This window comes from Corylus avellana, chromosome 3, assembly GCF_965113065.1.
Source record: "Corylus avellana chromosome 3, dhCorAvel1.hap1.2, whole genome shotgun sequence".
Taxonomy (NCBI): Eukaryota; Viridiplantae; Streptophyta; class Magnoliopsida; order Fagales; family Betulaceae; genus Corylus; species Corylus avellana.
Window position 1 is genome coordinate 25,127,398 of NC_142492.1, and position 27,482 is coordinate 25,154,879.

The 27,482-nt window shown below is 35.9% G+C and overlaps 1 protein-coding gene and 1 pseudogene across 2 annotated transcripts; both read left to right on the plus strand.

Moving 5' to 3' along the window:
* The first annotated feature begins 1,899 nt into the window (after nt 1-1,899).
* On the plus strand, nt 1,900-11,084 carry LOC132181847 (ankyrin repeat-containing protein BDA1-like). Its single transcript, XM_088514441.1, has 2 exons — nt 1,900-2,496; nt 10,332-11,084. The coding sequence occupies exons 1-2, from the start codon at nt 1,900-1,902 to the stop codon at nt 11,082-11,084; spliced, it is 1,350 nt and encodes a 449-aa protein (XP_088370567.1).
* A 12,775-nt stretch (nt 11,085-23,859) lies between these two features.
* Nucleotides 23,860-26,930, plus strand: LOC132176559 (endoribonuclease Dicer homolog 2-like; annotated as a pseudogene). The gene is made up of 6 exons (XR_015911696.1): nt 23,860-24,285; nt 24,382-24,467; nt 24,585-24,781; nt 24,927-25,020; nt 25,838-25,962; nt 26,648-26,930. The product of XR_015911696.1 is annotated as an endoribonuclease Dicer homolog 2-like (transcript).
* Nucleotides 26,931-27,482: the final 552 nt, after the last annotated feature.

Sequence of the window (27,482 nt, forward strand, 5' to 3'; positions counted from 1 at the left end):
TGTAATAGACATATACTAGTAAATGGTGGGTGACATCTTCTTACAAGAAGTCAAACTGGATAGCTCATTATATAATATTTAGAATAATACTAGAAAGCGGACTAAATTAAGTCTTCATTGTATCTTTCTAAATGTGACTTGATTTTTAAAATTACTAGTAGATTAAAATTCAATAATAATTTTTTCAAATTCAATAATAATTTTTTAAAAGTCAAATCGTATTTAGAATAACGCAAAAAAGACTTTAATCATCTTTCTAGCAATATTACTCTAATATTATTCGAACTTTGGCCATGAGTGACAGCTTCGCACTAGACGTCAAATTAGATTGCTCATTACTTTTGTGGGAAAAAGAAAAAGAAAAAGAAAAGCCAAAAAAAAAAAGAAAAGAAAAGAAAAGAAAAATGTATGGCCTTCCCTCTGGAGGACCCTGCCAGCTGGAAAAAGAAAAAGAAAAAGAAAAAAGAAAAATGTATGGTCTTCCCTCTGGAGGACCCTGCCAGCTGGAAAAAGAAAAAGAAAAAGAAAAAAGAAAAATGTATGGTCTTCCCTCTGGAGGACCCTGCCAGCTGGAAAAAGAAAAAGAAAAAGAAAAAGAAGGTGGCAGGGAGTAAAAGTATACCTAACATTTCTCTTCTAACTGTAAGTAACAACCATACCCCTAGTCCATCTTTTTTTTATAAATTTTTATTTGGGATATTTCTTAATTTTTTACGCAAAAATGAGACATTACATAATCGCTTGACAATTAGTAAGGAGTAAATTAATGTAATTTTTCCTCAAATTTTATACTCGTGGAAATAGCAAGGAAAAGCGTACAAACTGTTGATATTATGTTTGCTAGAGCAAAATATCACTAAATTCTCCAACCATACCTGAGTGCCTTGTGATGCAAGACTAATTATGTGGAGCAGTTTTTTGGTCGATCCCCATCAGAGAAATGTACTCAGGAATGTTTTGGTGAAATTATTTTGATGAATTTCAAGAATGAAGTAACAATTAATAACCCCATCAAATGATAATAAGAGCAATTGAAACTTATATTGGGAAGTCAACTAAATTTCATTGATAACTTTTCCCAAGGTTCGATTGTAGTATTTATTCTTATATTTGTTTCTTCTTTAAAATTTATAAGAAATTTTGTCTTTATAGGTTCTTTGATTTTATTTGATAAATCATTAGATATTTTTTAATTTGTGATAGGTTCTTGGCGATCGATGTTGTAAAGTCATTGGCATGAGCCATTCTTGTTGGTTCGGGATACAATAAGGAGATAGTCTTATTACAATAAGGAGGTAGCCATTCTTGTTTAAGATTGTACATAATTGATGTGGGATAGTTAGATTGTAATAGACATATACTAGTAAATGGTGGGGGACATCTTCTTACAAGAAGTCAAATTGGATATATAGCTCAAGATACAATATTTAGAGTAATACTAGGAAGTGGACTAAATTAAGTCTTCATTGTATCCTCCTAAATGTAACTTGGTTTTTAAAATTACTAATAGATCAAAATTTAATAATAATTATCTTAAATTCAATAATAATTTTAAAAGTTAAATCGCATTTGGAATAAAATAAGAAAGACTTTAATAATCTTTCTAGCAATATTACTCTAATATTTATTCAAACTTTTGCCCTTGGGTGACAGCTTCGTACTAGACGTCAAATTAGATTGCTCATTACTTTTGTGGTAAAAAGAAAAAGAAAAAGATCAAACAAAAAAAAAAAAAAAAAGGAAAAAAAAAAAAAAAAAAAAAAAGAAAAGAAAAGATAAGCTAAGAAAAATGTAGGGTCTTCCCTCTGGAGGACCCTGCCAGCTGGCTGGTCTTCCGATGGAGATGTTAAATTAGATGGCTCCGGTTATCCTCATCCCACAACTATCATAGTGCTAAGAATGGATCACAATTTGAGGGATGCTGCGGAGCAAGGAAACATTGACGCCTTGTACTCGTTGATTGAAATCGACCCAGAAGTTTTGAACAAGATCGATGAGATTTCATTTGTTCAGACGCCTTTACACGTAGCTGCAGCTGCAGGAAAGACCGAGTTTGCGATGGAGATTATGATGTTAAAGCCATCATTTGCTAAGAAGCTTAACCCAAATGGCTTCACCCCCTTGCTCCTTGCTGTGCATAATAACCAAAACCGATTGGTGCACGACCTACTTGCTGTTCATAAGGACCTTGTCTGTGCACAAGGAAGTGGTGGTATGAATCCATTACATTATGCAGCTAAAACAGGAAACCTCGAATTGTTGGCTCAATTTCTTTTTGTCTGTCCCAAGTCTGTTGAAGATGTGACAAGTCGAAGTGAGACTGCTCTGCATGTTGCACTGAAATATGACATGTTTGATGCTTTTCAGCTCCTGGTTAGATGGTTTCAACGGGCCTGGTTTAAAAATGCTCCCTTCTGGGCGCACAGGATACTGAATTGGACGGATGTGGAAGGTAATACTGTGCTACACATTGCAGCATCCAAAAATCAACTCCAGGCAAGTTCTTTCCACTATGTTTTCTAGTGAAGAAGTAAAATAGAGTTCGTATATGTTAGAATATTTTGTATTATTTTTAGGGTTTATTCTCTACTTTAATTAGTCTAGAGTTTTTTTATTATCACTCATAGTCTCTCTATATATAGAAGCATATGTAATCACTGTAAGAATTCAATATATAATTAAATGCTAATTGACAATAAAAATTAGCAGCGGAATGAATAATTATATAAATACCTCTAGCCATGCTTTGCTCAAGCCAATTGAAGAACAGCTTCACAAAAAATAAATCTGGAAAACAAAAAATATTGAGAGGTTCTTCTGACCTATGCCTACCAGTGAGTGCCAATTCATGGAATACACAAGCCTTATTTATAGGTAGGTCAGGGGACCCTCAATTAGAGCTGTTACTTTAATTATTCCTCCCATCAAGGAATAAAAATCAAATCAATACAGCTAATTGATTCCACAAAAATAAAATCTTTAATTAAATCAAATACTTGTTCCATAAGAATTAAATCAGTGATTTAATTCAGAATATTTGATTGAAATCAAATACTTGTTCCACAAGAATTAAATCAGTAATTTAATTCAGAATATTTGATTTACACAATAAGCTTTAATTGGAATAAATTACTGAACACCGTAATTACATATATTTTATAATTACAATATATGTGACATAAGGGACATACTTTAAATGAAATTTCTTGCATTCTCCCACTTGGCCCTTATGACACATAAATTCCTTATGGTGTTCAGTTATATGATATGGCCAATACTTTATTTATTCCAACCTTTCATGGAATCCTCCCACTCACTCAAGGAATACTACACACGAATCATGACGGTAAAGCTTTTATATGATAAGCCGTCCCTTCCATGTATCACGATGTGCAATATCTCCCTAAATGAGTACTTTATGGATAATGTACTTTATGAATGAACTTCCTATAAGTCATTCGGGTCCAACTTTAATTTTATCCCCACGGATAAGAATAATATATGTGTGCACAAAAATCTTTATAACATAACATTTATGTCTATAGACCAATTAAAGAGAAACTAAGCACAAATGAATTAATGAATCTTATATATTCCACATGACTTTATACTTTCTTTACCGGTAAACCTTTAGTCATGGGATCCACAATCATTAATTCAACACTTATATGCTTAATAGACACTTATTGTCACTTAATGTTCTCTTTCATAGTGATACTTTATGTCGATATACATACTTCTGCTTCTACTCAGTTTATTCTTAGAAAAATAACTGTAGTAGAATTAACTCAGAAGATCTTTATGAGTTTAACTATAAAATCGACAATTTTGAGACCTTAACAAAAAAGTCTCAACCATAATGTCTGTGTAATTAATTCACAGCATGTAATGACTTTTGCTTTCATGGTAGATGTAGCAACTGTAGTTTGCTTACTGCATCTTCAGTACATATATACTGAAGTTGATTATCTACTATCTACACATTTAGCAAAAATCAAACCTAAATAAACACCACCAAATGGTAAGTGTATCTGTAGTTCCTGGTTCATTGCATATTCCACAATACTATATTGACCCAATAGTCCAACTGCTATTTCAATGCCAGGTCTAATGTAGACCTGTGCATACACATGGAATATCTGCCTTTGTTCCAATACATTTTGGGACATTATCCCCCTTAATAATAGGTGCTACTGAAGATTCATAGTTCTTCATTCTGAATCTCTACCAAAACTTTAGTGAGATGAACTTTATGTAGCAAACCTGAATTAATGCTTGCGAGCAAAATATTATCTATATACAGGACTAAAAGAAATGTAACTTTACTCCCACTAACCTTAAGGTATATTCAATGATTAACAAGGTTCTCAATAAACCCATGTGAGGTAATAACCTTGTAAAAATTTTGTATACCATTGATGAGAGACATATCTTAGTCCATTAATAGATATCCTTAATTTGCAAGCTTTCTGACTGTTATTAATAAAACCCCTTAAGTTGTCTTATGTACACCTCCTCCTTAAGATCCTTATTTAGGAAAATTGTTTTTCACATCCTTTTGATATAGCTCTAAAACAAAATGAGCTACTCATACCATGATAATCAATGCCTTCCTTTTGAGTAAGATCATTGGCTACAAGTTTAACTTTATATCGTTTAACATTACCCGGAAGCATCCTTTTAGGTTTTATAAACCCATTTGCAGCCTATGGCTACAACTCCCTTTGGTAAGTCAACAAGATTGCAGACTTGAATTTTAGCCAAAGATTTCATCTCCTCCTTCATGGCATTGAAACACAATGTGAAGTTATCTCCACCCAAAAAGATGTGAAAACAAATTTTAAATCGTCCTTAGGTTCGACATAAAAATCAGACTCCTGAAAGTATACAACATAATCACTAGAGATTGTTGGTCGCCTTATTTTAGAAAATCTTCTTAATCCTACTTCATTTACTTTTGACAAAGTCTGAGTAGGTTCATTCTAAACTTGTTCCTTATGAGTTGACTGTTTCTGAAACCGATTGTGCTTGAAGATAATCAATTTGATTTTTCTTAAGCACAATCAAACACCCTTCATGTGAAGGGGCTTCAGTCAACTCTTGTGCTTCCTCTAATTTAATCCCTTAAGGATAAGCACTCCCACTAAGTTCAGCGTTCTCTATAAATTTTTAATATTAGACTCAACAATTCTATGACTAAATGAAGAACAGTAAAGCCTAAACCCCTTGGAGTTTACTGTATAACCTATAAAATTCCGCTAGTTGTCTTTGAAGCTAATTACCTTAGGTGTGGATTATAAATCCTCACTATAGCAAGACAACCCCATATGTGTAAACAATTTGAACTTGACTCTATTCATTCCAACTCCGAATGGAATCGAGTTAAATGTATACACAGCGGTTTTCAAGGCTTCACTCCATTAGGAGAATAGAACATTACCTTTCATGTCCCCTTTTCGTGTACCTACCATAATCCTATCTGCCTCTATCAGATCTTACGATCTTGATTTTCTTTTATTTTGTTTCTCTACTTCTACCTTATAGGTACTGAAAACATTTAATGCCCAAACCTTATGATTTAGAAGATAGAGATACATAAACCGTATATGGTTATTACCGAAAGAGATAGGACATCTCTAACCATTTAGGCAAGAAGTATGGAAAAGGTTACACTTGTACATGATCTCAAGAATTTCAAAAATCCTTTTGTTGGCACCTTTAGTGGTATAGTTGGTCTGCTTTTCCTTAATGCAGTCCACATAAATACCAAAGATAGTAAATTTCAAGAGTCGTAAAAACTCTATCATTTATTGACCTTTTATTCTTTATAGAGATATATTCCAATCTCCAATGCCATAACATAGAGGATTTTCTCATTTATAAGACTCTGCTTTATGTCAACATTTATATGCAGGGATTAATTTTTCAAAAAATTGGGATCTAGATCAATTTTAAATAGACCATTAATTTAATATTCCACCCAAAAAAATTTAACAATATTCAAATTTGACTTTAACAAACTAAAATAGAAATTAAATTTCTAAAAGAATTGTGGAATATATAAAAAACATTATTGAGGTCAAAATGACATAACTGAATTAATCTATAGATCCCAACAACCTCCAATTGTAAATAAGTATTATTTAGAAAACCCTGCATTTTGTTGACAACGTGGACCGCTAAACCAAATTCAATCCACATAGTCCTTAGGAGAGTCAATAAAAAAGATTCATGACACACTAGGTGTATAACATTACCTTTATTTCAAGTCATTTATGATACTTTATGCAATCATTCTTTATATGCCCATAATTTTCCTTAGTGTAAGAGAAACAAGTATCTTAATTGCCATAACACTTTGTTGGCACCTTGTTCTCATTCATCAACTATTGGACATGATTGCCTATAAAGGTTTTTCCCTTAACATGAGTAACTTTCTGGATTCTCATGTCTTAATCTCTCATCTTCTTGAACACACATGATCAGAAGTTTCTTAATTGATCAGTTATCCTTATGTGTGCCACAAGATATTTGAAAAAATATCATATTTAGATGAGAGAATAAAATTGACGATAATGACTCAAAAACTCAACATTTAGGGACTTTATAATGAGCTGTTATGTCCTTCATTTTCATAATGTGCTCAAGCACATTTTGAAACTGTAAAAGGTTTTACTTTAAAGCTTTTCTATTAGGGTGCACGCCAAAGTCTTATTGGAACTCACTAAATGTTCCTCAATGACCTTTCTTTGGCCTTAAAACATTAAGGAATAAAACCCTAATGCTTTACTTGATATGAGATTTCATGAACGTTGAAACTTAAGCGATTTAAATCACTACAATCGTTCATGTTTAATAATCTCATGTGGCGTACTTGATTCCGTGGGAGAAGGTGATTCGTCCACACGAAACGCCAATTCAGTCTCCAAACACCCCAAAGTGAAAAGCACATTTTTCTTTTCAGTCAGGAAAAATTACCACAAGGAATTATTGGAACATAAAAACTAATAATTAAAGTAGTAGGAATATATCCAGTAACCAAGAAAAGTTATATACTTTAATGCTATGAAATAACCTTATTTAAATTAACCAATGTTAATTTAATAGTAAATTTCAACCTACCTATGGGCAAAGGTGCATCACGCATGAAATTTACTCTTTATTAATAAGACTAATAAATTTAGCATTAATAAATAAAATTTTCCGTACCTGTGGGCCTAAGAGAAATTTTATTTTCAATGTTAAATTTACTATCTTATTCTAATTAACTCATAAAAATAAAAACGTCCCTGTGGGGATTGGCAAATTAAATTTATGAATTAATTACAACACGATGTTAATTTTCTTTATGAAGTTCATATATAGAATCTTGATGCAATTATCATTATAAAATTGGAATGTTGTGACTCTCCCAAAAATTATTATGACAATTACGACTTCATTAACATCGAATTTATTTAAATTAACCAATGCTAGTTTAATAGTAAATTTCAACCTACATGTGGGCAAAGGTTGCATCACGCATGAAATTTACTCTTTAATAGGACTAATAAATTTAACATTAATAAATAAAATTCTCCGTACCTGTGGGCCTAAGAGAAATTTTATTTTTAAAGTTAAATTTATTATCTTATTCTAATTAAATCATAAAAATAATAACGTCCCTGTGGGGATTAGTAATTAAATTTATGAATTAATTACAACAGGATGTTAATTTCCCTTATGAAGTTCACATATATGATCTTGATGCAATTATCATTATAAAATCGGGATGCTGTGGCTCTCCCAAAATTATTATGATAATCACGACTTCATTAACATCCAATAACTGTATAGATGCCAAAACTAAAGTTTCCAAGAATAAAAGACAAAACCAACATGTCAGTGAGTAAACAGTATTTTTCCAAAGTACAATCGGACAGTGTCACAGGTAAGTGAGGGAGCGCACAACGGCACACTTAAGTCCCAAGACTTGCCTTGCCAGAGCTTTCCGATTGCAATTTTGGATAGTACCATAAACATTTACCAACACATGAGGCTTAGTTAATTATTCTCAGGTCCAGGCATCAAACAATTTATATTTAAACAATTAAAAGAATAAATATATCCTTAAGTTCATGCATTAAAGAAACAATAATTTAATACTGAACAATTTAATTCATAAGATGAATAAAAATGCAACATAAAAGCATAATAATCTGAATAGCCTAATGGTCTTGAAATGACCTTAGGCCCTTTATACCTTAAGAACCCAAGTTCTAAACCTAATGAGCCCAAATCATTTTTTTTTTTTTTTTTTTTTTTAATCCGAATGGGCTATTTGTATTGGGTCTTTCTTTATCGGATTAGGCCACTTTATTGGGTTACGGGTCAGCCCACTCAATGACCCAGTTTTTATTTTTATTTTTTATTTTTTATTTTTTATAACTGGATCGGGCTTGGGTTAAAATAAACCCATACCCAATAGCCCAAAACACTAACCCGGTTCCATATGGGTTTGAAACCCTACCCGGATCATATGTTCCCCAATCCGAAAATACCCAACCCTAGCGCCGCCGCCTTCCCCTTCACCATGTGTTGCCGCCGCCCCTTTAGCCTTCCTTATGCGTCGGCCACGCAGGGCTGCCGTTCAATGGCCAAACGGCCACGGTGATCGGCAAGGTGCCGCCGCCCAACCAGCTCATAGGCAGCCCCATACGGGCTGCCATTGCTGTCCTCACTGGCAACCGTGTGGGGCTGCCACCGTCATTCTTCATGGGCGACCCAGCAAGAGCCGCCGTCCTGCAAATCCTTACGCGAGAAAAAAACGGTGGAGATTGAGACGATCCCACCGTCGTTCTCACCCTGCAGTGGTGTCCTTGCGAACACCGGGCCTGAAACGGTGCACTCCGCCGCAGATTTTCCCATATCGGCCAGTCGGCAGGAAGCCTGTGTAGGGCTGCCGCCCTTATTCTTTGTAGGCGACCCAACGATGGTTTGCTCACTGAACGCGGCAAAACACCGCTTGTGGAGGCCATGGCAGTGGGTCATGGTGCATGGGCGTGGGTTTCATTTATGGGTCAACGGCTTGTTTCCTGTACTCGTTGCCTTCTATTTTAATTTATCTCAACATAAACAAGTATCAACAAGACCGTGCAAATATATATATCTTGGGTTTCAGCTTATTTCAAGCTAATTTTGTTTCAATAATTAATTAAACAAAATGAATATTATTGAAACAAAAATAAAAAATTTACAACAAGCATATCTAAAAAATTAGACTGAGCAAATATGGCATAGAGGAGGCTCTGATACCATATGTAAGAATTCAATATATAATTAAATGCTAATTGACAATAAAAATTAGCAGCGGAATGAATAATTATATAAATACCTCTAGCCATGCTTTGCTCAAGCCAATTGAAGAACAGCTTCACAAAAAATAAATCTGGAAAACAAAAAATATTGAGAGGTTCTTCTGACCTATGCCTACCAGTGAGTGCCAATTGATGGAATACACATGCCTTATTTATAGGTAGGTCAGGGGACCCTCAATTAGAGCTGTTATTTTAATTATTCCTCCCATCAAGGAATAAAAATCAAATCAATACAGCTAATTGATTCTACAAAAATAAAATCTTTAATTAAATCAAATACTTGTTCCATAAGAATTAAATCAGTGATTTAATTCAGAATATTTGATTGAAATCAAATACTTGTTCCACAAGAATTAAATCAGTAATTTAATTCAGAATATTTGATTTACACAATAAGCTTTAATTGGAATAAATTATTGAACACCGTAATTACATATATTTTATAATTACAATATATGTGACATAAGGGACATACTTTAAATGGAATTTCTTACAATCACATCTATTATTTACTACTCAATGTAGTTTTTATATGTTTCCGCTCTCTCTCTCTCTTCTCTCTCTCCTTCTTCCGCTCTCCAATATATTTAATAATATATTTAACAGTATAAACGAGTGTTAAGAAATTTATCCTATTAAAAAAATTTTACTCCCAATTTTTTTTAATTTTAACGCACACCACGTCAACAATGAGGTCTATCTTGAAACATGCAAAATGCAAACATGTAGCACTAAGATTCAATCTCAAGAACATGCTAAAAATTATCTTCAACTCATTTTATTAAGCATTTTGGTCAAGACATTCTACGTTCTTTTTTTCTTTAATCTGTAACGTTTGCTTTTATTTTTGTCCCTTTTTTATTTTATTTTTAATTAGCATTTTGGTATGTTTTGGGGGGTTGGGAGGGGGTTGAATAGTGTAGACTATTTTACAGTGATATGGGATCAATAATTGTGCACCTCTAAGTTGTACAGGTGGTGAAGTGGTTATTGGGTTGTAGACAACTCCTTGTAAACAGCAAGAATTCAGAGGGTTTTACTGCTCTGGACATCGTGGATGGGCAAACACTGGTAGACAACCAAGAGATGAGGAATATGCTATGCCGTGCTGGAGCAAAAAGTGCTTCATCTCTTCCTAAGTTTTCTTGGGCAGATTACTTCAGATCTCCTCTCACAATTAATGAAAAGTTATTCGTATATTTCCTTCGTGGGAAAATGCAAATGTCAAACGACATGCGCAATATGCTGTTGGTGGTCTCTGTACTGTTTGTAACAATCGCCTACCAAGCAGTACTCAGCCCCCCTGGAGGATTTTGGCAAGATAACTCCATTCCTGGAACCAATAATCAGTTCAATATCACCGCCGTCACCAGCGCTACTGATGAAGTCAATCAAGTCCCACATCGGGTGGGGACAGTAACCATGGCCAGACACTTTTTCCATCTACTCGTGTCTATTAATACTCTAAACTTTTCTATACCACTACTCTTAATTGTCCTAGTCCTCCCTCCTGGTCTTCCTAGTACCCTGCTCATCATATCCTTTGGACTCCTCTTTCTCTCCTTTGGCACCTCTATAATAATCACAGCTCCGCTTCCAAGTTATTGGCTTCCTTATTTTTTATTTTTCTCTTTCTTTCTTCTGTCTAACATTGCCTTGTATTTCTTCATACTTTGGAAGCATGCAAGAGTTTGGTATGCTTTCTTTGATCCTGAAAAAGTGTTTTGAGCTACATATCCTTGACTTCATGCAATGTAGTTTTATGTTAGAAAATATATTTCCTATATTGAAAAAATATATATCAAATTGATATTATATGCTATTTACCTTTTATAAGAGTGATTGTAATCAAGTTCGATAGCAATCAAATCAATCAAATTTGTTTGTCATACGTATTTATTTCAATTCTAAGCATTTGTATTGTAATATCAATCAAGCAAAAAGAGCATAATGTTTCTCTTTGAGCTTTATTTGTGAACGCGTAGGTCATAGACCGAACCGCGTAAAATTATTGCGTCTCTTTTATTATTTTGTTTATTTATTTTCGCTATTTATTTATAATTTCCTATTTCATTATGAATTTCTTAGTTTAAGCTTGATCAATACCATCGCACCTTACCAAGGAGCTAAATTTCCCAATCGTACATGACTTATTCTGGTCAAGAAATGTCACGATATGAATAAAGCACGAAATTGCGTTAATTGAACTTTAATTTATATATAAACTTAAATAAATATTAGAAGAGCATCTAACATTCTTTAAATTAATTAGTACAAACTCATAAATAGAATTTTGGAAAAAAATATATTATTACTATCGGGTTATCAACTATCATGCAATTTATAATGTCATTCTAAACTTTTAATTTTCGCAATGTCCTCATATGACAAAAATACCTTTAATAAAAATTTGGAAAAAAAAAAAATCAGAAAAAAAAAGCGCAAAAAATTGGCACTTATTCTATATATCTCAACTTGGGATCTAGCTTGCATGTTGTAGTGAAAACTACCTCATGCATGCTGTAGTGGAAAACCGTTTTCCACGGTTAAAAATTAGGTTTCAAAAATTAATAATAAAAAATTCATTAAAACTTAAAAATTATATAAAAATAATAATAATAATAAGTAAAAAGCTAAAAATATTAAAAATAAATAAAAAAATAAAAAAAGAAGAAAAGAAAAAGAAAAATGGGCTTTCATTGTTCCAGGTCGTCGTTCATCATCTCCTCCAGCGGCGGCATGTCGAAATCCTCCTCCATTTTCCCGCGCGCAGACCTTGAGAATGGGGCCCTCGTCTGGCAGATCCAGGTCGTCGTTCATCATCTCCGACGGCGGCATGTCGTAATCCTCTATTTTTTCACGCGCAGACCTTGAGAATGGGACCCTTTCTGACTAAAAATCTTCCTTATAAAACTGTCCCATACTTTCCGAGAATGTCACAATTAAAAAATAAAAAAATTAAAAAAATAAAAATAAAAAAGCTCTATATTTGTGACCCTCTCTGCAAGATTTTTGTGTTCACATTTGAAATCTTGAATATTTCTCCATCTGGGTTTTCAGTGTAATGCAAATTGAAGGTCCAAAACATGGCCAATCTTGTTCCTGGTGTCCTTCTCAAGCTGCTGCAGCACATGAACAGACATAAAGGTTGCTGGTGAGCAGAGGTCATCTCTATTGCGAGTTGTGAGCATTGTTCCAGCGCTTGCAGGTGGTGAGTTATTCCCAAACCAAGGTTTTTACATCAAGGTTTCAGAGATTCCTCTCATGCCACGTACCTATGTATCTCTTCCTGATGAACATGATGATCTCATTCTTAGTGATAAGATTCAATTGGGTCAGTTTATTCATGTTGAGCGGCTCGAAATGGCCTCACCAGTCCCGATTCTTCGTGGGGTTAGGCCAATTCCGGGCCGCCACCCTTGTGTGGGAAGCCCTGAAGATATTGTTGCTACTCACTCGTTGGGATTTCTGAAAAATGGAGGAGGATTTCGACATGCCGCCGCGGGAGGAGATGATGAACGACGACCTGGATCTGCCAGATAAGGGCCCCATTCTTAAGGTCTGCGCGTGGGAAAATGGGGGAGGATTTCGACATGCCGCCCCCAGAGGAGATGATGAAACAATGAAAGTCCATTTTTCTTTTTTCTTTTTGTTTTTTTTTCTTAGTTTTTTAATATTTTTAGCTTTTTAATTATTATTTTTTATAAGGGTTAAATACAAAATACCCACCGGAGTTTTATAACTTTATTTTTTCCCCTCTAGTGTTTTATTTTTATCACGGGAGATCCCTGTGATTTTTATAATAGATCAAATTAGTCCTTCTGTCAGTTGACCGTTAGTTGACTTAACGGAATTTCACGTGAACCAATTAAATGTTGACACGTGGCACCCACTTAATTTTTTTTAAAACTAAAAAAAAAAAATGTATATTAAAAAAAATAAAAAGGAAAAAAAATTGGGGGGCCATTTGGGGGTGGCTCGGCCACCCATTAGGCCACCCCTCAATTTTTTTCTTTTTCTTTTTTTTTTTTTATAAAAAAAAATTAAGTGGGTACCACGTGTCAACATTTGATTGGTCCACGTGGAATTCCGTTAAGTCAACTAACAGTTAACTAACAGAATGACTAATTTGGTCTATTATCAAAACCACAGGACCTCCTGTGATAAAAATGAAATCCTAGGGGAAAAAAAATAAAGTTATGAAACCCCAAGGGGTATTTAGTATTTAACCCTTTTTATAATTTTTAAGTTTTAATGAATTTTTTATTTTTAATTTTTTAAACTTAATTATTAACAATAAAAAAAACGGTACCATTTAGTAGAAAACGATACTGCAGTGGCTTTCACTACCGCATGCAAGCTAGATCCCTCAACTTGAAGTAATCCAGCAACATCTTCATTCCTCCAATTGCCCTGACCCTCAACTCTATTCTCAATGCAATTTGTAATTTTGTAGGGTGGAAATTAAGGAATATAGGTAGGGCTGCCAAAATGGGTCTGTGGGTCGACCTATTTACGACCCGCAGGTATTCGTGACCCGTTTAAGCAATACCCAAACACGACCCGTTTAATAAACGGGTCGGATCCCCCGACTCGACACGACACGGGAATTCTCACGGGTCACTCGACACGACTCGTGAGACCCGTTTAAAATAATGGGTTGTGCCGGGTCGACACGACCCGTTTAACTAAAAAAGTGTTTTTTTTTTTTTTTAAAAAAAAAATAATAATAATAATAATAATTTTATAATAATAGTTATATGTCTGAAGAAGAAATAATAGTAAATACACTTCAAAATCAATATGAAAAGAGATGGATTAAGAAGAAAAGGGAAAAAAGAAAAAGAAGAGAAGATTACAAGGCTTGGGGAGCTTAGGCTCAAAATCAGCTCGGACCTTCCTTTCTGCAGTAATGCGTGCCTTCTCAACCACCGTTGCCATGGCTTCCTTTAATGCTTGATCTGTTACGTCGATGGCGAGAGAGAATGTGGCAGTGGAGAAAGTGAGAAACAAAGGAAAATGGAGCGGTGAGAGGCCGAGAGGTCTGGTCCATGAGCGATGAGCGTGAGGACTGAGGACTAGGACTAGGCGTGGCGTGAGCGGTGGCCGGTGAGAGGCCGAGAGGTTTGTTCCGTTTGGATCTGCTGATCTGGAGAGTCGAGTGGAGGAGACTACAAGTTTGCAACATGGGTCTGGAGCGTCTGGTGCGTTTTTCACTTTTTTCAGGGGAAGAGAGAGATTGCGGCAGTGGAGGAGGCAAGGAGTGGCAGTGGCGTGGCGTGGCATCGGTTGTGGCTGCGTGATGACTGAGGAGTGGAGGAGCGAGGAGAGAGAGAGACCAGCAGTGGAGGAGCGGCAGTGGCGTGGCGTGAGGAGTGAGGCCGAGAGGGTCTTTGGGTCTAGAGGATTTTGATTTCTGGATCTGGGTCTAAAGGAGACGAGTGTGCTGCATGCATTTTTCACTTTTTCTTTTAGGGTTAAAAAAAAAAAAGAAAAAAAACTGTGGGTGGGGGGGGGGGGGGGGGGTGTCTAGAGGGTCACCCGCGGGTCGACCTGTGACACGACCTGCCAGACACTCATAAACAGATCACCCGCCAAACACCCAAATCCGTTTAATATAAACTCAAATCTGTTAATTTCATGTCGTGTTCATATCGGGTCGTCAGATCGTGTCAAAATTGCCAACCCTAAAATATAGGGTGAGTCGACGACTCTCAGTAAATAGATAGGCCTAAACAAGTACTGTATGGTCATCAAGCCTTTAATTTATCACTGACAATAACGAAACAGTTGTTGTAAAACTTTAGTAACATAACAATAAAATATGAATGATTTTCTGTAAAAACATCCCCTTATGGCTTATGCCATGAGTATATTATATATATGTTTGGCCTTGTTTGTTAAACTCCTTGGCACTATTTAATCTCCATCACACTATTCACTTCATTTTTTTCAAAAAAAACATTCTCACTTTTATATCAAATTATTCACTTTTTATATCACATCATTTACTTTTTATTACTATTCAAATAAAAAAAATCACTACAAAACAAAATTTTTTACTTTCCAATACCACTTTTTTATTTTTCTATACCAATTATTATTATTATTATTTTTTATTCTTTTTATCCATGAACAGTGCGGTGGAAAGTGAACAGTGCCGGGGGATTTAACAAACACCCCCCCTTATGCCTCATATGCATGGGTCGTGCAAATCCTTTTGGGATCCTAACTCGAGGTAAACTATAACTATAACAATAGTGGCAAAAGGGTATTTTTATGTATAACTATAACCCCAATACCCTAGCTGGCTCCTGAACCGACGCATGCATGGATTGTAATCATCATATGCAGAGACAAAATAAAGGGGGAGTTGTCCCCAAGGGGTAGCTCAATCGGGTGTGTACCACGCTTTATGAAGCGGAAGTCACTAATTCGAATCATCTCTCTCATTTCCCTTGTGTGGATATGTTAAAAAATAAAAAAATAAAAAATAAAATAAAGGGGGAGTTGCTGGGGCCATGGCCCCCACCTCTAAAAATAATATTAAAAAAGGTTTTTTAATTTTGAAAATAGAGACAATTTTTCTCGCATGGTGCACATAATTTTATAGTAAAATTTAGGGAAAAATGCAGTTTACCCCCCTGAACTTTCAGGGGTTTTTCAATTTTAACCTCAAAGTTCAAAAATTGGCAATCTACTCCCTCTGAAGTTTCAAAAATTGGCAATTTAAACCTTCCGTTTAATTTTTCCGTCTAAATGGACGGAAATCTATGAAATTACATCACTACCCTCAGGCTTTTTTAAAAAAAATTCCGTCCAATTTAACGGAAGGTTTAAATTGCCAATTTTTGAAACTTTAGGGGTAGATTGCCAATTTTTGAATTTTGAGGTTAAAATTGAAAAACCCTTTAAACTTTAGAGGGGTAAACTGCATGTTCCCCAAAAATTTATTTTAGCACTATTAAAAAAAAAAAATGAATTTTTCAAATGTTTAATAGACATATATATTTTTTTATAAATTATGTTAAAGAAAGTTTTTCCAACCGAGTTGGAAGAAAAACTCTATACCGAAAAACTTTCTTTTATCGTATCCAACATTCTTAAAATTAAATTCTTAGTTCATTTCCTGATCATTGCTCAAGCATAGTAATCTCCAATTGCATAGAAGTAACCTTATGTTCTCTCAAAGTATTTCAGGCACTAAATTTGAGAAACGGATCATGTCCATTTTAAATAAAATAAAAAGATTCAATTAGTTATAAAAAAGAGACACAAAAATGTTATTTTATTTTATCTTTAACAACTTTACCCCTCCAACAGTCCAACGCACTCCCCTCTGTTACATTTGAATTTGAAATTTGGAGGATCCATCTCCCTAGATTTGCGGCTGTCTTCCCGAGCGCCACCATGAAGCCTAAGACAAACGTTCTTGTCTATAAAAAGTGTCATTTTTGTGAGACATTGGCTGACAGGTTTCATTGTAGGCTCGACTCGTCCACAACCACAAAAATAAATAAATAAATAAATAACTCATCCCGTGACTGATTCTGCCAGCTATTTGGTCATCCGTGGGAATCAAATTATTTTACTCCGCTTGTTCAGAACCCAGAGCAGAGGGATTCTTCGGAAAAACAAGTATCTTAGTGCTAAAAATGGATCACAATCTGAGAGATGCTTCTGAGCATGGAAACATTGACGCCTTATACTCGTTGATTGCAATTGATCCGAAAGTTTTGGACAAGATCGATGAGATTCCATTTGTTGTGACCCCTTTACACATAGCTGCAGCAGCAGGACAGACCCAGTTTGCCATGGAGATGATGATGTTAAAGCCATCATTTGCTAGGAAGCTTAGCCCAAATGGGTTCACCCCTGTGCTCCTTGCTATGCATAATAACCAAACCCAATTGGTGCGCGAGCTGCTCGCTGTTCATAAGGACCTTGTTTGTGCACAAGGTGTTGAAAAATTGGCTCATAGTAGACAAAAAGGAAAGACTTTGTCTCTTAGTCAAACTTGTCATGCTCTTCTTCTCCAATTACACCGTATGAAGCCTTCTCCAACAATGAAGTCAAATTGTTGAAAAATTGGCTCATAGTAGACAAAAAGGAAAGACTTTGTCTCTTTGTCAAACTTGTCATGCTCTTCTTCTCCAATTACACCGTATGAAGCCTTCTCCAACAATGAAGTCTCTTCATTTAAGAGTTTGCATTAACTCTTTAGTAATTCCTTTTGTCAACAAAAGAAGCAACTACATTATCTCCTTCATCATTTCTTCATTTGTCAACAAAAGGAGCAAGCCATTGTTTTTGACTTCTTGTACAATATGGTTATAAATATCCATTGGTTTTACTGCAAGGTAGGGGTCGAGAGAGTGTGCTGGTTTTTTCTGTAAGAGATTGAAAAATTTGTATTGCTCTACAGAAATTAGGAAGAACCAGTATTGTTTTGAGTGTGAGGAAGAAATTGGGTGTATTTGGGGATTTGGGTTTGTGAGTGTTTTAATACTCTTTTGTGTCTCCCTTTTTGAATAAGTGAAATCTCTCTACTGTTGCACCGTGGATGTAGGCAAGTTGCCGAACCACGTAAATCTTGTGTTCTTGTTGTTATTGTTGTTTATTTTTCTTTAAACACTATATCACGTTTGTTCCGCTTGATTGATTGTGTGAGAGATTCGCGACCTTTTGCACAACAAATTGGTATCAGAGCTTTGGGTTTCAACCTAGGCAATTGTTTGGGTGATTTAGTGTTTTATTGAAAAATTTGGAATACCACGATGACGGAGGAATTAACTTCGAAATCTGGTGGACCTGCACCTGTGGTGAGATCTGTTGTCTCGAATGCAAAATTCGATGTTGAAAAGTTTGATGGACGAAATAACTTCGGCATGTGGCAATGCGAAGTTATGGATGTCTTGGCGCAACAAGAACTTGATGTGACTCTGGAGGACAAGCCAGAGGAGATGTCAGAAGCAGATTGGAAAAAGCTTAATCGTCAAGCTTGTGGAACAATCAGGCTCTGTCTTGCAAAGGATCAGAAGTATTTTGTTATGAAGGAATCTATGGCAAAGGAGTTGTGGAACAAGCTGGAGGACAAGTATATGACCAAGGGCATCGAAAATAAGCTCTATTTGAAGAGGAAGTTTTTCGGCTTCAGGTATGTTGAAGGTACTTCTATGCCAGAGCATTTGAATAATCTCAATAAAATACTTGCTGATTTGCAAAATTTAGATGTTAAAATTGATGATGAAGATAAAGCTGTGGGGTTGATTAATTCGCTTCCGGATACATATGAACATCTTGCTACTACTTTAATGTATGGTAAAGATACGCTTAAATTTGATGATGTATCTAATGCACTAACGAACGATGAGTATCGAAGGAAGGATAAGCAGGCACACAGTGGAACGTCAGGGGCCTTGACAGTAAGAGGCAGATCTGAAAGTAAGAAACCCTTGGGTAGGAACCGTTCTGCTTCAAGGAAAAGAGGCACTTCATCAGACAGGAAATTTCTTGCGAAGGATGAATGTGCGTTTTGTCGTCAGAAAGGTCACTGGAAGAAGGATTGTCCTAGAATACAAGCTAAGGGCAAGGAGCATAAAGCTAATGTGGTGAGCACGAAAATTGAAGATTCAGATTCAGATGTTGCTTTGGCTGGAGCATCTTTTGATTGCCATTCAGAAGGGTGGATAATGGATTCAGCTTGTACCTTTCATATTTGTCCAAACAAGGAATGGTTTTCTAGTTTGGATTTGATTGATGGTGGAGTAGTTCTTATGGGAAATGACGTCGCCTGTAAGACGAAAGGGATAGGAAGAATCCGGTTGAAGTTGCATGATGGAACAGCTAGAGTTTTGAAAGAAGTTCGGTATGTACCGGACATGAAGAAAAATTTGATTTCTTTGGGTGCTCTTGATTCGAGAGGCTACAAAATCACTATGGAGAATGGAATCATGAAAGTGATTTCTGGTGCACTAGTGGTGATGAAAGCTGCTCGACAAAATAATTTGTATCATCTGCAAGGGACTACCATTATAGGAGCAGCTGCCACAATTTCTGACAACTCTAAAAAGGTAATCCCTGATAGAAATAAATTATGGCATATGAAATTGGGTCATGCAGGTGAGAAGGCTTTGCAAGGGTTAGCAAAGCAAGGTCTGTTGGATGGTGCCACAACAGGCAAATTTGGATTCTGTGAACATTGCATTCTGGGCAAGCAGACAAGAGTCAAGTTTGGCACAGCAATTCACAACACAAAAGGGACTCTTGATTATGTTCATACAGATGTATGGGGACCTACGAAGGTTCCATCAATGGGAGGTAAACATTATTTTGTTACCTTTGTTGATGATTTTTCCAGGAAAATTTGGGTGTACAGCATGAAGCATAAAGATGAAGTCTTGGGAATTTTCTTGACATGGAAGAAAATGATCGAAACTCAAACTGGCAGAAAAATTAAAAGACTGAGGTCAGATAATGGCGGTGAGTACACATCGGATCCTTTTTTGAAGATATGCCAGGATGAAGGGATTGTCAGACACTTCACGGTCAGTAGGACTCCACAACAGAATGGGGTGGCAGAACGCATGAACCGTACTATTCTGGAGAAGGTACGATGTATGTTGTCCAATGCCGGATTGGGCAAGAGTTTTTGGGCTGAGGCTGTGAATTATGCATGTCACCTTATAAATAGGTTGCCAGCTGCTGCAATTGATGGAAAAACTCCTACTGAAGTGTGGTCAGGTAAACCGGCTAATGATTATAATAAATTGCATGTTTTTGGTTGCCCAGCATATTTCCATGTCAAAGATAGCAAGTTGGATCCGCGAGCCAAGAAAGCTATATTCTTGGGATTTAGCACAGGTGTGAAGGGATACAGACTCTGGTGTCCCGAGTTGAAGAAAGTTATTCTTAGCCGAGATGCAACTTTCAATGAAGATGAAATGGTCAGAAAATGCAAGGTGGAGAATTCTCAAATTGAAGAATCTGATCATTCTACAGGAAACACTACGCAGCAGGTGGAGCTTGAGGTTCCAAAAGTATCTGTGCAACCTGAACAGATAAACTTCCCACTTGAGACCGAAGAGGAGATTTCAAATGAATTTGAAGAAGAGATCCCAACCCAAAGGTCTCTAGAGCAACCAGACTCTATTGCAGTCAGTAGACCAAGGCGAGAAATAAGGAAGCCAGCTCGGTATACTGACACAGTAGCTTATGCACTACCAATTACCGAAGATGATATTCCTTTAACCTACAAAGAGGCAATTGGCAATTCAGAGAAAGCTAGGTGGAAGGAAGCCATGAGTGAGGAGATGCAGTCTCTTTACAAGAATCAAACTTGGGAGGTGGTTCAACTACCAAAAGGAAAGAAGGCAATTGGGTGCAAGTGGGTATACACCAAGAAGGAGGGTTCTACAGAGCAAGATGGCATTCGTTTCAAAGCCAGATTGGTAGCCAAGGGTTACGCTCAGAAGGAAGGTATTGACTATAACGAGGTGTTTTCTCCAGTTGTTAAACACTCTTCCATACGTGTTTTATTGGCTTTGGTTGCTCAGTTTGATCTTGAGCTAGTGCAGCTAGATGTGAAAACTGCTTTCTTGCATGGGGACCTAGAAGAAGATATTTATATGACTCAGCCAGATGGGTTCAAAGATGCTGGTAAAGAAAATTTGGTCTGCAAACTGAACAGATCGCTGTATGGTTTGAAGCAATCTCCTAGACAGTGGTATAAGCGATTTGATCAGTTTATGATGGGTCAAAAGTACACAAGAAGCCAATTTGATCACTGTGTGTATTTTCGCAAGCTACAAGACGGTACTTTCATTTATTTACTTTTATATGTTGATGATATGTTAATTGCATGTAAAAGTATTGTGGAGATTGATAGGTTGAAGGCTCAGTTGAAAAATGAGTTTGAAATGAAAGACCTTGGAGAAGCCAAGAAGATTCTTGGTATGGAGATTACTCGAGAGAGGTTGAAAGGTATTGTTTGCCTAACTCAAAAACAATACTTGAAGAAGGTTTTGAAGCGTTTTGGTATGGATGATAATACCAAACCTACAACTACTCCATTAGCGCCGCACTTCAAGCTTAGCGCCGCTATGTCTCCGAGTACAGATGAGGAACATGATCACATGACTCATGTTCCATATGCAAATTTGGTGGGTAGCTTGATGTATGCTATGGTGTGTACGAGGCCTGACATTTCGCAAGCAGTCAGTATGGTGAGCAGATATATGCATGATCCAGGAAAAGGGCACTGGCAAGCAGCAAAGTGGATTCTACGGTATATTCTGGGTACTATAGATGTTGGTTTGAAGTTTGAACGAGTTCAGAATGGACTTGATAAAATTTTAGTTGGTTATGTGGATTCGGACTATGCTGGTGATTTGGATAAAAGACGATCTACAACAGGTTATGTCTTTACACTAGCAGGAGGACCAGTTAGCTGGAGGTCAACTTTGCAAACTACAGTTGCTTTGTCGACTACTGAAGCTGAATATATGGCAGTTGCTGATGCCATAAAGGAGGCAATTTGGTTACATGGTTTGATTGAGGACTTGCGTAGTTTTCAGAAGCATGTGAAAGTTTTGTGTGATAGTCAGAGTGCTATTCATTTGGCGAAGAACCAAGTTCATCATGCTCGAACAAAACACATCGATGTCCGTTTCCATTTTGTTCGTGAAATTATGGAAGAAGGAGACATTCTTCTTCAAAAGATTGGAGCTGCAGATAATCCTGCAGATATGCTAACCAAAGTGGTTACTGGAGCTAAGTTCAAACATTGTTTGAGCTTAGCCAGTATCGTGAAGATTTGAAGCAAATTGGGAGTGCAACAGTGAAGTAGAGAATATTCGCCAAGGTGGAGAATTGTTGAAAAATTGGCTCATAGTAGACAAAAAGGAAAGACTTTGTCTCTTAGTCAAACTTGTCATGCTCTTCTTCTCCAATTACACCGTATGAAGCCTTCTCCAACAATGAAGTCAAATTGTTGAAAAATTGGCTCATAGTAGACAAAAAGGAAAGACTTTGTCTCTTTGTCAAACTTGTCATGCTCTTCTTCTCCAATTACACCGTATGAAGCCTTCTCCAACAATGAAGTCTCTTCATTTAAGAGTTTGCATTAACTCTTTAGTAATTCCTTTTGTCAACAAAAGAAGCAACTACATTATCTCCTTCATCATTTCTTCATTTGTCAACAAAAGGAGCAAGCCATTGTTTTTGACTTCTTGTACAATATGGTTATAAATATCCATTGGTTTTACTGCAAGGTAGGGGTCGAGAGAGTGTGCTGGTTTTTTCTGTAAGAGATTGAAAAATTTGTATTGCTCTACAGAAATTAGGAAGAACCAGTATTGTTTTGAGTGTGAGGAAGAAATTGGGTGTATTTGGGGATTTGGGTTTGTGAGTGTTTTAATACTCTTTTGTGTCTCCCTTTTTGAATAAGTGAAATCTCTCTACTGTTGCACCGTGGATGTAGGCAAGTTGCCGAACCACGTAAATCTTGTGTTCTTGTTTTTATTGTTGTTTATTTTTCTTTAAACACTATATCACGTTTGTTCCGCTTGATTGATTGTGTGAGAGATTCGCGACCTTTTGCACAACACAAGGAAGGGGTGGTATGCATCCTTTACATTATGCAGCTCAAACAGGAAACCTCCATCTGTTGGCTGAATTTCTAAAAGTCTGCCCTAAGTCTATTGAAGATGTGACAAGTTTAAGCGAGACTGCTATGCACATTGCACTGAAAAACGACATGTTAGATGCTTTTCAGCTCCTGGTTGGATGGCTTCGGCGGGCCGTGTTTAAAAATGCTGCATTCTGGGAGAAGTGGATGCTGAATTGGCTGGATTTGGATGGCTCTGTGTTGCACATTGCAGCATCCAAAAATGAACCCCAGGCAAGTTTTTTCCACTGTGTTCTCTACTAAATAAATAAAATAGAGTTGGTATAATAATTAATAGAGGTCTATCTTGAATTATGAAAACAAGTAGCAGTAAAGACTCAACTCAAGAACATGCTACAAATTATCTTCAACTCATTTTATTAAGCATTTGGTAGCGACATTCTACGTTCTTTCTTTCATTAATTTTTTTTTCCCTTTTTTTTGTTTTTAGCATTTGGGATTTTTTTTTTTTTTTTTTTTTTTGGGTTGGGGGTTTAATATTGTATATTGAGACAACTATCGTTAGTTCAGCTACCAAGGATAATATATATGGATGCAGTTGAAGGAGATAATGCCAAGCAAACACAAAATGATGGTGAATAACCGTGAGAGATGGAGGAGCTAAAACAGAGAGGGTGGCAGTTGAACTTGGAGGAAGCAGATGTAGAAGCCGTGAGAGTTGGACGTAATGGTGTTGGCGATAGTAGCAAGGGAAGGAAGAAAACTGTAGCGAAGGTGTTTGAAAAAATCACAAAGAGAAGCAGTGGGGAAGAAGAACAGAGAAACCACGTTGCTCTCTCTATTTGTGGGTCATTTATAATCAGATTTTTTTTTACATGCTATCCATAATGCACGTAAAGATTACAACCAATTTATAGATCATAATTTGAATAATTTGAATAATTTAGAGAGGTTTTTGGATGGAGATTGTTCAGGAGATAATATTGAGATGGATTATCTTTTGCTTCCACCCACTGGCAAAGATCGGAGGATCGTTGATTGGGAATGTATTGCTTCTGTGCTCTTTTCATGTGAAAAGTTTTCTGAATATCACTGGAATTGTCCTTTGCCCAATGGCTATGCTCATAGTGTACAGACTAAAGATGGTTGTGTATGCATTTGCATGCTTCTGAATTCTTTGGTGTATACCCCTCACAATGGTCATGTGTACTGCATATCTGGAAATTTGGGATTGAATGGAAACTCACTTCTGGAGCTCAGGGATGGCAGAAGCATAACATACAAGAAGTACTATGAAGAGCGGTGTGTTTCTTAATTGTTGAATAAAAATATCATGTTGTTCTTTCATATAGTTTGAATGTATTACAATTGTAATTAATCTGAATCCTTCCAATACAGGCATGGCCTCAAGCTCTGTTTTGATCAAGAATCATTGCTGAACCGGAGAAGTATTCTTCAGAGATGCAGAAAACAGGAAGAGAAAGGTTTGAAATTCTCAGGGCATGTCTAAAATCGTTGGTCGAGTTCCTGTTCTATAACATCATTATTCTGTATTATTTAACATTAAATATTTTATTTTATTTTATTTTATTTTTTGTCAGAATCGAGTTGTACATCAGTTGGATTGCCTCCAGAACTTTGCTCAATAATAATGTCACGAATATCAATCTCTACATTTTATTCCTTCTCATTTGTTCCTTCGATCATGCATCGGCTTGAGTCTTTGCTTATAGCTGTCAACTTGAAAAAGATTCATTTGGATCATTGCACGCAAAATGAAGTCATTCCAACCATGAAGGTATGTAGTCCTTCTTGTATACACTGCATTACTGCAAGCCTCAGCCTCTGTGTCTCTCAACTGCATATTAATGGAGTCCCTGATTCTGTAGTTAGATGTATATTAATTTTTGTTTGAATTTGTGTTCAACATATCTTCATTGTAGGTCTTGGAAGCAATCACTACTAAGAAATGCCAAGAGGCTTTCCACTTGGATTCCTTAGAAATTCTTGGTGATTCTTTCCTCAAATATGCCGTTAGTCAATGTTAAAGTATTGAATAAGTGAGATTAAATTTACCTCTTCCCATGAGCTTTAACTTTTGGGATAATTAATAATTTAACATAGTATCAGAGCCAAAGGTGCCTGGGATTGAACCTTGATTCCGTCAATTCACCTCCTGTTTAAATTAAATATTTCATGTATTGAGCTTCACCTATTAAAAGGGAGTTTAAGCCCACATGGGAAGTGTTAAACTAATTAATGATTAAGTGATTAAATTTACCTCTTCCTATCAGCTTAAGCTTTTGGGACAATTGTTAATTTAATTTGGTATCAAAGCCAAAGGTCTTAAGATCAAACATTGACTCCGTCAATTCACCCAATTTAAATTTAAATATTCTACGTGTTAGGCCTCACCTATTAAAAGGGAGTTTGAGCCCAAACGTGAGGGGGAGTATTAAAGTATTGATTAAGTGATTAAATTTACCTCTTCTTACCAGCTTAAGCTTTTGTGATAACTCTAAGATTTTGGGCATGTTTATAAGGAATGAGCAATCATCTCTTATAAAACTGGTTTTATGAGATAAGTTAGGTCCACAAATTTCTTTATGATATCAGAGCCTATCACAGGACGAATGAGGCCCATACTACTTACCCCGTGACAAGGACCAAAAAAAATACTGACCTGCACATGAGGGAGGGTATTAAGAAATAATTCCACATTGCCTGTGGACAAGATCTTGAGCATGTTTATAAGGAGTGGACAACCCTCTCTTATAGAACCGGTTTTATGAGATGGGTTAGGTTCACGAATTTTTTCAGTTTTCCTATTAGCTTAAGCTTTTGAAACAACTAGTGATTAACAGCCAACAGCTTTTCAAGACCTATCAAAATCCACACGAGGGCGTCCTTAGTAAGAAGAAAGAAAAAATAATTTCTAATGCCGCTCTCTGCAAATTTGGATGTGACCGCAAACTTCCGGTAATTTTCTTTACTTTTTTTTTTCTTTTTTTTTTTTTTTCTAATAATGCCTTAAATTCTTGGTGTTGTCATTCTCATGAATTTGCTGTTGCTCTTCACTTTTTCTTTTCTGTATTACATTTATTTTTGGTATTTTATACTTCAATCCTATTTTGAATCAAAATTAAATCCAAGAAGGTTGTTGATTTTGCATTTAAATTGTAGGTAGTATGTGTTTCTGTTTTCTTCCCCATCCCCTCATCAAAAGGTGCATTTTCTACTCTAATATGGTGATGCATGGTGTAATTTTTGAAATGTAAAAGTATACTATTCTTCTTCTCATTTCTTGAGCCATTGACAAATGGTTTTTTTTTTTTTTACATGATATTGGCTTTGATCCTCTTATGTATTGATCTAGGACAAAAGTTCTCATACATGATAGCATAAAATTGCATGCCATTCTTGTTGGCTCCCCTTTTTTTTTTCTTTTTTTTCTTTTTTTCTATTAACCTCTCCTTGTGTTTGTGTAAATACTGTTGCTCAAGGATCTTGAATATTGGTGTGAATTAACATATAATTCTGCCCAAACTATTCTTTTATTGGATTTGTTTTTGGAAAATATTTGCTTTTGCTTAGTTGTGATGATATTTTCAACTTTGAATATTTTATTATATCTGTGACTCATTTTCCATTCTTCAAATTGTAGGGATTTAATCGGAATGAGAGCTTTGATCCTAAAAAGTGGATAATTCCTGGAGACAGATCTAGGGGTTATACAGCAAGTGAAGAGTTGCTTCCTAATACAAGAAAAATATATGTTAGGGAAAGTAGGAAGCTGGAAAGTAAAAGAGTTGCTGGTTTTGTTGAAGCACTAATTAATTGGTGCATTTCTTACCACGGGCGGTGAAACAGCAGCCTTATTATTTACGGATTGGATGGGTATATAGGTAGATTTTTACATTACACCATACGATCAGATGCCTCTATAGAACACATAATATGATAAAAATAAAAGCTGAATAATAATAATGAAATGAAATAGAATAAATACAGAGATTAAGGTGGTTCGGCATATAGTCTACATCTCTACATCAAAGCCTTAATAGCCTACATCTTTCCTTAATATATGATCTGAATACATAGCTCTATTTATAGAGCTTTATATGTGATTTGAAATATTTAAAATACAAACATATCCCTTAAATCGGGTTAACAAATATTATCTAAATCATTTAATTTAGGGAATACAAATTAACATTTATCACCGAGGATTTATGAGCATAACATGCCCCCGCAAGATGAATTTAGCGATCGTTGATGTTGAACATCAAGTGGCTGGAGTTGATGACGCCTAATTGAAAGATCGGCTGCCCTTGAACTTGAACTTCGGCGACTGTGGCTTGAATCTGAACATCGGCAACTTTTTGGCCAGCATCGATTACTTTGACTAAAATTTTGACATCGGTAACTTTTGGCCGGAATTTTGACATCGGCAACTGTGGCCGGAATGAGCCAAATATGGGCTTAAAATGGGCCACAAG

Excerpts from the sequence above, each read along its gene's own strand:
- LOC132181847 (XM_088514441.1), top strand. The coding sequence starts at position 1,900 with ATGGATCACAATTTGAGGGATGCTGCGGAGCAAGGAAACATTGACGCC. Across the intron at positions 2,497-10,331 it reads CATCCAAAAATCAACTCCAG|GTGGTGAAGTGGTTATTGGG; the intron begins GCAAGTTCTTTC and ends TAAGTTGTACAG.